Source organism: Pygoscelis adeliae, unplaced genomic scaffold (genome assembly GCF_000699105.1).
Source record: "Pygoscelis adeliae isolate BGI_AS28 unplaced genomic scaffold, ASM69910v1 Scaffold343, whole genome shotgun sequence".
NCBI classification, from domain to species: Eukaryota; Metazoa; Chordata; class Aves; order Sphenisciformes; family Spheniscidae; genus Pygoscelis; species Pygoscelis adeliae.
In genome coordinates, this window is record NW_008824402.1 from 246,190 (window position 1) to 257,119 (window position 10,930).

The 10,930-nt window shown below is 43.2% G+C and overlaps 1 protein-coding gene across 2 annotated transcripts in view; it reads left to right on the top strand.

The window, feature by feature from the left end:
• PPP1R12B (protein phosphatase 1, regulatory subunit 12B) overlaps window positions 1-10,930 on the top strand; it is a 92,917-nt gene that overhangs the window by 35,924 nt on the left and 46,063 nt on the right. For both annotated transcript variants that reach the window (XM_009320358.1, XM_009320359.1), the window contains 4 exons: window positions 8,055-8,145; window positions 8,600-8,770; window positions 9,499-9,682; window positions 10,239-10,351. In XM_009320358.1, the coding sequence (XP_009318633.1) occupies window positions 8,055-8,145; window positions 8,600-8,770; window positions 9,499-9,682; window positions 10,239-10,351 (559 nt within the window). The remainder of the gene's footprint in view (window positions 1-8,054; window positions 8,146-8,599; window positions 8,771-9,498; window positions 9,683-10,238; window positions 10,352-10,930) is intronic.

Here is a 10,930-nt window from a genome sequence, read left to right on the forward strand (position 1 = left end):
CCCAGGCTGTAGGTTGGCCTGTTTAACTCAAAGCGGGAATATATGTGGGATCCTCCAGGAATGGTCAAGGAAACGAAGCAGGGACCACTTGAGCTAGCCCATGTAAAAGAACTGCAGCTTGACAGCATGGAGCAAGCAGAAGGTAAAACTGCCTTTCCTCATCCCTGTCTACATGCAAAATTTGTGTGCAGTTCCTCTTTACATACTAATTGTAACCACTGACATGTTTCACGTATTTAATCCTTGTGTCTAACAGCAGATTTGTCTAATGGCAAGTTCTGCAGCCAGGGCTTCGGTTCCATCTGGGTGCCGTTACCTGGCTGTTCAGGGTATGGGCATTTACTAACTTTGACATGTTCAAATACTTCTCTGTGTCCAAAAATGGCCATTAAACTAAAGAATGTACCTGAAATATTTGTGGAGATACTGTGTGACGGTACAGCTGAGAGCTAATTTAGCACAAAATCAGCTATTCTGTTAAATTCTTTGCTCCACAGCACCAACCCGTGGATGTTACAGGTGGAGAAGCCAAGGAAGCCAGGTAGCCACCCTGGGATTTCTATAGGAAAAGTTTTTGAGCAAACTTAATTAATCTTCTATCCCCGAGAACAGTGGACATTTGAAACTGAACTAAAGCCACTACCACATGCTAAGAAATCGCAGTCTGAGCTCAGTAGGAAATGGAAATCTTTCATACGTTATTAATATTCGGTGATGTTTTCTGTAATTCAGCTGGGGCTGATTGATGATCGTCTTCCTTGAAAGGGCTCGGGCATCTGTTCGGTGGCTGCTTCCACGAGGTGGCGGTCGAAGGCTGCTTGGAGGTACTTGCCAAGTGAGCATTTCTCCTATGGTTTATCTAGTTCAGCAGCTGAACCTTATTTATCACTATCAAGTTTTCATTTGATTTTATTTTTTTTTTAGTTGCAGAAGGCAATTTCCCAAATATTCATATTTTTGCCGAGTGAAATTTTTTTATATTTCGGGGATTTCCTGCCTTGTTTTAGACTGTGTAAACTAGCTTTTGGGAAAGCTGTAATAGGTCTGCTTGAGGTTGTTTAAAATGTCAAATTGTATTGTCTGACTTGTCACTCACTTGAAAATGAGAAGGAGAAATAGTGAGGGAGGCAGGACACTCGCATCTTTGCCTTCATTTCATTCATCAGCTGGCAGGAGATGGAGTTTCATCCCGCTCTGTTTCATGCAGCAATTTTTTTAATGCAAAGATTCAGCTTCTGAGGACTGCAGACAGTAGTGCACGTTGTTCCATGACGCAGTGACAAACTGCTCAGCGTTGTATATTGACACCTAATGTCCTATGCTGAACACAAACCAATTTCAGAATATTCCAGCCTGGAAAGCTTTGCACCTGTGGCGGTCACAACTAATGCATTCAATAACTGAGGGGAAGTTCGGTAGGGAAAAGGTGTTGCTGGCTTGCTTTGTTTTGTATTTGCAGCACTCTCTGCTTTTCTTTTGCAGAAAAATTTCCTGGATTGTTTTTTTGGTTTTAAACAAGTACATTTTCCCTTTTTCTGGAAAAACTTTAAAGGTCTAGGTTCTACAGCAACAGCAAGCCTTCTCCAGACAAGGTAGACAGTTTAAGGAATGTGATCACTGTGATATTTGTTGCCTTTTCACTTTTTACCATGATGTTGAGTGGCATTAATTAATGCAAAGGGATAGCACTGATAATTTAAAAGCTTCCAATCTATGTTCTGTCTCCCCCAGCCCAGACTTTGAGTTCTCAGTAGGTACCAATGCTGTATTTTCGTATTCTGGCAGAGGAAATACAGAGCACCTGGGGCTGAGGGTGAGCAGGGCTGCGTTCCCACCTGGGTCTGCAATTAGAGCACTACTCACTTCTTTGTATTGCGGTAGTCCAGCCTGCAGAGGACGTGCATTGAGCTAGCTGCTGTAGGAATACAGCGCAAAAGAAGCAGCTCTGCTTTCTGAAGGGCATACAAAGAGATGAACATGGGCAGATGGGAAAGCACACGCAAAATCATCAAGAACTGTATGATAGGAAGTACTCTTAGAGCATCAGCTGCCATACATGTAACCTCAACCCATTGTAAACATCACATCAAAGCATGAGTTTTGAGGAGGGATAAAGGGTACTTGTTGTTTTGATTAACAAGTGACAAAGATCACAAGTCACTTAATCTCTCGGATCAGCACCTGAACATGTTGAGCAAAGCAAAGCTGTTGCAAATAAAGAATTTCATCTTCTGCTTGTTAACCTGCTAATCATACTGTAAATAGATGATTGAAATTCAGACATTTAAGCTTTCGTGAGTTGAGAATTCACAGACCAGATTGAAACACAATGACAGCTCACAGCAGCCAGAACTAACTTGAGAGAGAAAAGCAAAGGTCTGAAAATGGTGACTACTCAGCTGAGCCTTTTTGAGCCAGCTGTGAAATGCTTTAAGAGCATGATCCTGAAATCTTGTTATCCCTCTGTCCTCAGCTTATTAAATAACTCAGCATTGTCTGGCTGTCTCTTCCCTCATTCCCAGCTCCAACACTTGCAGAGTCTGACATGTTGTCCTTCTCCTCCTGCCTGTTGAATGGTCTTTTCAAATTACAGTCAGCCAGCTTTTCATGGCAGTTTCTCTAATGAGTGTCTTCAGTTGTGGTGGGCTGATGCGTAGAACATGTTAGCACAGGGATAAATACAGTGAAGAACTGAAACCTGTTGCTTGCTTGAATGAGAAAGCAGGAAAGTTTCTTTTTCTGGCTGTTTCCGTGTAATTGTAAATGATTGACTTGCTGCTGGGTACATACTTTATTATCTAACTTAAGGAATTGTATTTTGGGAACTGCTGTCATCATTGTTGCCTGCAAAACTTGCGCTTGCTTCTCTTCCCTCCCCCAGCTTATAGATAGATAGTTTCTTAGCCGATGGCAAATTTCCAGTTTGTAGGAATGCATCGCTGGGATGCTGTACTTTTCCAGTTGCTTCCAGGGGAACAGTATCGGTACTTGAGGCTTTTGCTGGGTTTTTTTTCTGTTTTCCTTTTTTCAGTGTGTGTATTTATGTGTGTATATATGTATGTATGAGAGAGCGAGAGAGTGATGTACGATAAGGATTTTTGAAATTACTGCACTGTTTGGAATAGTGATATTGTACTCTTAAGAAAAGTTATTATCCAGATATTATCCAGAGCTGGAAGAACCAAAAGTTTGTCCTGGCTTCCAAGAAAATTGTCACTATAGTTTCTAGTCTAGTGAGTGTAGTTCAGAGTCACTCCTAAACTAGAAAGAGAATTTGGGCTGAGATGAGAGGAGTCAGAGAGGGCCAGCAGAACAGCGCCTGCCCATGGCAAGCTTTTCTCTAGAAGAGCCGCATCAAGCAGCTCCCCATTTCACGACCAACAGTGCTGCATTTGCAGAGACCACACGCCCTGTAGTTACTGTCTGCCAACTCGTATTCTTACTGCGCTTGCTACGGGAACATGGGTTTGTTGGAGAAGGACCTGATGGAGACAGGGGGAATCCCATCGTGGCCCACTACAATTCATGGGGGTGTGCGTCTCCATTTTGGTGCAAGATGAAAAGCCTTGAATCCACTTTGACAAAAGGGCAGCTCTAGCATTTAATGAACATTTAGCTTCCAAATTTGTTGCCAAGTTTTGACGCACATAGGTGAGTGTCTCTTAGGCAAGTGCTTTCCCAGTGCTGGGTCACTGAAGTGTGAAAATGTAAAACTTCAGCAAGCTTTACAGACTCTTGGTGTTCCCTCTGGGACTGGGTGATGTCGTTCTGCCAAAGGACTCTACGTGGTGGTAGATGGTGTTTGCCACAAATGCTTCCATCTGTAAGTGCTTGAAGGAGTTCAGGAAGGAAAGGAAGGAGCCCAGCCTTGTAAAAAGCTTATCAGAAGCTTCTATGTTTCTTGGAGAAATTCATCATCTGTTCTTGCTATCTGTGCACCAATTAACAGGAGGTTGTCATTTCTTTTTCTGCAACATTTACCCTTTACTTGGGAGGGGTTTCTCTCCACAGTATGGGGGGGGGGTGTCTCTGGCACAGGTTCTCTAACATACAGATTTGCTCTTGTATTCTTGGTTTACCAGCTTATATATCTAGGCTTACTATTGCCCTGTTTTGAATCTCCCCTTCTATGAGTATTTTATTGCAACTCCTTTTGCCTTGAGATGGTGATGAACAGTTGGGATCCATCTTTGTGTTGCACTGTCCCGATTAAAAGAGTTAACAGAGAAAATAGGTGTTGTTTTGGAAATAGGAAGAATTAAGTGGAAACCAGATTCATCTTTCAGTACCCAGCTTCTTTCTAGCTAATGCACAAATCAAAAGCTTGTAGCTCTCTTGTGGCAGCAGGACACACTTGTCTCTGTCTCTGGGAACTATAAACTTCTGCAGTGTTTTTGCTGACTCTCACGTGCGCATCTCTTAACAATTTATATTCTGCTGCTTGTACTTGCAACCAAAACTCTGGGAAAAATCTGTTCTGCTTTATGTGTGCCTTGAACTTGGCATGATGGCTGCTCATTTTATGTATCTCAGAGAAAGGTTATTGCAAGAAAATACAACCCATAGGACCATTTCTTTGAAGATCTGCCTAGATCATGTGATACTTGCTTGAATTAATAGGATTACACAGATACTGCATTTCAGCAAGCAATGTGTTTCTTGAAATCGTAATTAAAAACTCTGTGGATTGTTTACAGACCGCCTCATACCCCATTTGCTGTCTATCCCCTGCAGCTTGCTGTGATCTGCAATTTTTCTGCTTTGGAGAGCAGTGTATTGCTCTCCCTCTGTCATCCAGCCCAGCCTTGCTTTATGGCTGCATCAGACTTGCTATCTCCTTTCGGTGCATTTGTTCTCTCTTTCTTCCATCCCATTTAGCACACTCAGGTCTCTTAAAATTCAGCTTGTAAGCAAAGTGAAGCATCACCTAAAATTGTAAAATCTGTCTTTATCCTCCCTCCCTCCCCCAGAGAAAAAACCAAACACAAAAAAACACCAAGTAGAGCAAAAACATGGTTGAATTGCCAGCAGGTATGGTGTCTGCTGTTTGCCTTTGAAATATTTACAGCACGGCCACCTTCCTTCATCACCAGGAAAAGGCTGTAGCTGCTTACTCGGAGAAACCAGCTATGTCACTGTGCAGTGGTTCTGCCGACTTGTTTCAGAAAATTCAGTTATCTTATGCTTGTAAAATGGATTTGGGTGAGCTCCAAGAAGTGGGGAATTGTGTAAATGGAAAGAAAGCAAAAGTTAGCAATCGATAAAGGCTGCAGCCCAAACTGAGCCATTCTGACTTGCAAAATGTGCTTGTCTGAAGATTAAGGCACTGTTACAGGTTGGACACCCAAAACTGATGTTTTAACACATTCCTATTTTTATATAAATTCTGGGAGAGCAGAAGAAAAAAGTCTGGGAGGATGACGAGGTAAGAGACACAAAATGGTTTTTCTCTTGCTGTATCTGTACGCTCCTGTACGCAAAGCTGTAGCTAAACACTGAAACGAGGGAAATCCTGCAGCCTTGCTGTGCTCCTGCAAACCTGCCTCTTCTGACCCTGCCGCAAAGCCCTCCTCACGGCTCATCAGCAGCGTGCCCAGCCTCCTGTTCAGTAGCCGATGCTGACCTGTTCTCCATGGGTTTGCCTAACCATTTTTGAAACTACTTTGAAAATCTGTTTTGTCCTCTCTCACATCCTGTGGCAGGGAGTTCAGTATTGTTTTATTGTGTGCAGAAGTGCTTCAGCTGCCGTAAGCGTGACCTCCTGTTGCGCACACGTACCAGGAGTGTTCCTGAACAAGCACAGTGTGGCCCACTGCATACGTGCTGTTGTATGAGCTGAATTCCTCCTTGGGCAAAGGCAGGACTCATCTTTCCTCTTACTCCTGTCATGTGTATGTAGCTCCTACACGCCTGTGTCCTCATTGCAGAGTATGAGACGTAAATTCCACAGATTCAAAGCTGTTGCAGTAAACTGTCCACCTTACTTAGCTATGAATTTACTTGGTTTATATGTTTCAGAAGGTTTTTTTTTTTTAACTACTGCTCTGAACTTAATTTGCAGTATATTTTTCAAATGCATTCTTCCTCTAGGTGGCTTATTACTTCTGGATCCTGGGCAAATAGCAGCTATTCTACTTGTGTCAAAAGCTGCAGAAAATGCTTATTGTTTCCTTAATGTGCCATTACCTGGGTAGCACATATGCACTGCATAAAGGAGAGCAGAAGAGAACTACTTGTCTGCAAAATTAGGAGTTGCACAGCTTTCATTCATCAAACAGCAGCTTTTTTTGTTCATGAAACAGCGAATTCTTGGGAGGCAATCATCCCTCTGAATTTTAGGTGCTTCCCATGTTGGCGTATCCATCACAGCTAGCGTGTCTGTCTGGATAATCAATGGGAAGCAATGAGCTCCTCTGCAATGCATGATCTGTGCTGGAGGCTCTTTCTGAAGGTGATAAATTGCACCCTGGAAGTGCAATTCAGTGAGCCTGGCCAGCTCGGATGTAGACATCTCCATTGTAGCCAGCTCCCAGAGCATGATTCATCTCCTCCAGAAGTCTGCAGTGCGGGCATCTCCAGCACGGACGATCGATCCTTCGCACTCTCCTTGTAGTCTTTGGAGATCAGGGAGTTTGGGGCATGATTTATTGGGTCAAATACTTACACCGGTTTTGGGTGAGAAGCCTCTCATGTGTGCCCCACCAACACTTGAAGTGCGAGGTGACTTGTTCCTGTGGATGTGCCTCCAAACAGCCTGAGGAACCCCCTGTTAAGTGATGTGTCTCTGAGCGCTGGAGGTCAGTCTGTGTTCGGCTGCACACCTAAATCAGCGCTGAACACAAGATCGTGAAGGTGGATAAAAGCCATCGTGGTTTTAGAATGATCCGGGTTTTGTGATTCTTTGAGGTTTTGTCATAGTGCAGCAAAGTTAGTAAACTTTCTGATAAATGTCTTAACTTACTGGATCAGATGCAAAATCTCTTCAGCCCATTACCTTTTTCGTGAAAGTGGTCTGTAGTAAAGAACCAGGAAAAGAGCCCAAGGACAAAGTAAGCATAGTCCTTGATAGATCTTAGTCCGTCACTTGGCTAATTATTCTTTGAACTTACCTAGATCTTTGATACTCTGTTAACCTGTGGCAGTGATAGACCTACAAAAGAACATTGCATTTCAGGCACCCTCATCCTTGTACGGTGAGACAGTTTTAATAATCATTCCCTATTAACCAGGCTGAAGAGTCCGATCTAACTAATCTTTCCTAAGATGGAAGCCACTCCACCGATAGGGAAATCGGGCTTACTGCTGTGCGATCCCTGACTCTGCGGTACCACTGCCAAATTCCTCTCCAGTTTGTCCACAGTGAATGCCAGTGCAGAGAGTTCAGTTTATATATTTTCATGTGAATAATTCTTTTGAAATCTCCCCAGTTTAATGAAACCTAGTGGTGACCAGCTCTGTATTTTAACTGTGTGTTTTTCAGTATTAAGGGACTCTGTTTACTCAGGTGTGTGAAGGTCGTTTCTTTAATTTCATAGCTTTTTTCAAGGTGTTTTGTTTTTATAAGATGCCCACAGTTCAGCCTGTTTCTAGCATGATGGATTTCATATTGGTGAAGACAGCAGATTGCAGGAATATGATCATGAATATAATGACAGGAAGGAGGGTCTGAGGAATGTGCCAGTGCAGGATTTCTGTTCTTGAGATCTTTATCTGAATGAGAGGTGGTTTGGTGTTTTGGTTTTTTTTGCTAATGATGCAATAAGACATGGAATGGGGTAAATAATACACTAAATAGTTGCACCTTTTCTAACTGAACTTGTCCAATAGTAAAGACTTTATTTAGAGACTCTACGGAGAACGTAATGCGAGCGTTTGTGTATCGTATGCTCATAGGAAAGTTGTCCCAAAACAGATGATGACAGTAGTCTTGGTAGATGGAGCTAAAATGACTTTTGTCCATATGAAAGAGAATAATATCTCAGTTCTGGAGCTCGCAGAGACAGGAAGGCAGAGCATCTGTTTTTATTTTAACCTCCTCTGCCCTTTTTTTTCAGGTCATATCTGACTCCGGTGCGGGATGAGGAAGCAGAATCGCTGAGGAAGGCACGATCCAGGCAGGCCCGGCAGACTCGCAGGTCTACACAGGTAAAGAATGGAAATATTCATGTTCGTGTGTAGGATGAAGAGAACCGATGTATAAAGAGGCAAGATTTTCTTCTGCTCTTACGTTACTACTTAGGACGAGGGGCTTGTCTACCCTCACTGTGTTGAAGAGGTTCTGGCAAAAGTTCCTGCAAACAGTTATTGCAAAATACTCCCCCAAGCACACACGAGTTAGATTTCAAAGTTCTCATTTCTGCAGTATACCTGCCTTTTAGTTTGTAGCTTGATCATGTATATTTGGGTTGCTTTGAGTCAGCGATTAGGTAGGTACACTGAGAAATGTGTTAAAGGCGACAGAATTCTTTTCTTTCCATTAGCATAAAGATGAAACATTAGCCTGCCCAGGTATAAGCCTGCTGGGCATTTTAAACTGACCTGGAAGACTTGAAATCTAGTTGCATAAATTTAGAAGTTCTCTCTCTTACTTTCTCTCCAGGGTGTGACACTGACAGACCTTCAGGAAGCAGAGCGAACCTTCAGCCGGTCTCGGGCAGAGCGACAAGCTCAGGAACAGCAAAGTGAGAAAGCTGAGAGCACTGAGCCTGCTGAGGACAGCAGTGAAAGGCAGGAGACCCGTTCACGGTGGAGCAGAAATACAGATGAGGAGGTGATCCGCCTGGCCTCACTTCTCATTGTTTCAGAGTTAATGAAACCGTTCAGGATAGCTGAGATCAGGAGAAATTCTTTTGGGGATGTCTGTTTATTTTAAGGGGGGCAGACTTGCTGGAAAGAAGTAATACTGAGGAGTAGTAGCTCACCTCAGCGATCTGCACGAGGGATGTGGGTATGTAGGTGTTAGAGGTTAGCTGTTCCTTTGCTCTCCGCTGGGAATTTCACTTTTCTGTCTCTTGCCAGAAAATAAAACCGTGTAAATCACAGAAAGTGGAATGAGAAGTCTAATGATAGAAATGTGGCCTGGATCCATCCTTGCTGTGCAGGCTGGACTCAGGCTTTGTGTTCACATTTTTCCACAGATGTTCTGTGTGTAATGGAAAACTAAAGAGACCAGTTTTCTCCCCCTACCATCATTTCTGTTTTCTACTCTAAATCATCCGTTTCTATCAGATAAATTGTTTGTCCTGCCATTGGCTGTAGGGACAAAGAGATTGATCCCAGACTTCCCAGCGACGGGAAGGTGCTCTCACATTGTAGCCGTACGATGCTTTTAACATTCATCCCAGTCTGATGTGATGAACCTGATCTGGCAGAGGGAGGTGATCACTTCCAGCAGCAGTGAAGAAAACGTTACATTCTGATTACCCAGTTCCCTGAAATCCCAAATCTGCTAGTTCCTCTGCATTCTACTAACTTTTTGTCATGGTTCTTTGTTTATAGACTGTCTATCGGCGATTAAGGTGCCCAGTACAACCAGACAAACATACGACACCTGTATCTCCTTCGACGTCAGCACCTCTCCTTTATACAAGTTCGTACCTGACTCGAACAAATAAGTATCTAGGTCTTGACTCTGTGAATCCAGCAGACTTCAGAGGTGCAGCCACCGAGATGGAGAAAAATGGTATGTACCCAGGAGAATGAAGAACAATCAAAGCTCAGGGATTTTCATGAGTTTTAGAACTTCCAACGTGTACAGACAGAGAGAATAAGTTTACTTGTTATTCTCAGGGGAGCGGTATGGGGAGCTGCCACCTCACAAAACAAATGTTACTTGTTTAAATGAAAATCCTAATGTAGGATACAGGCTATTGCTTGTAACAGAGAGGGATAAAAGGATGTTTTCCATTTTGGATAAGTAAAAGAGATATTAATCCATGGAGCCTTTAGATCTTAGAGCTTGGAGGGAGCAATTCCCCTAGTACAGTTTGTCCTCAGGAGTACGTCGGGATGATTTGGGGAGAGCTGAGAGCCAAGGTAACCTCTCTGGGCTCTGATAAGGAGTGTGAGTAACCGAATGTAGTAGGGCACTGAGATTCCATTTCATTTGGTTTAATAACTCCTTTGTAATATAACACAAGCCAAGATGATCTTGATCAGCTTGAAAAGAACCCCAGTACCTTAGCGAAAGCACAGATGTACATCACTGAAACCAAAGCAGTCTTTCTTTGCTTGGCCAGAGTGTGAAGATCAGGATTTAGATGACAGATCTCCGAACAAACAGTCAATCCGAGAGAGGCGGCGGCCAAAAGAGAGGCGAAGAGGCACCGGCATCATTTTCTCGACAAAAGATGTAAGTTTGAGTTCCTTAGAGAAGAGAAACTCATTCTTTCATGTTCAGGGTGAATCTCCTTCCAATTCCAAGCTTCAAATTTTTTTCCAAGTCAGTTAATTTCCCATTAGTCCTTCCCTCTCCAACTCTATTCCAGACTGCCACTTCCAAAGGAATCGCATCCCTATTTGGCCCCTGTAAAACCCAAGCAGCAGGCTCTGGGAAGCCTGTTCTTGAGCCGTAAATCAATATGATCCTTGCACAGTTGTGAAAGAGCCCACATGGGAGAAGAGAGATTAGAAGTCTAGTTTCTTTGGAAGAAGGAGGTCACAAGCCACTGGAAGTATTTTCAGATTCCTCTGAGCCCAAATTTGGCTATGCTTTAGGCCCCCTAAAAGGAAGACAATGAGGAATAAAACCTGTGTCTGGATCCCCTGACCAGCACCAGAGAATACACACGGCATAAATGCAGAAGAGCTGTCTGTGTCGTGGTTGTTTCTCTTAGTCCTGGTTTCAAAAGGATTTCTTCAGTCTGAGGGAAGAAATCCAGCCCTCCAAACCTTGGTTAGAGAGTCAGGTAGCAAAAAAGATCACCTTTTT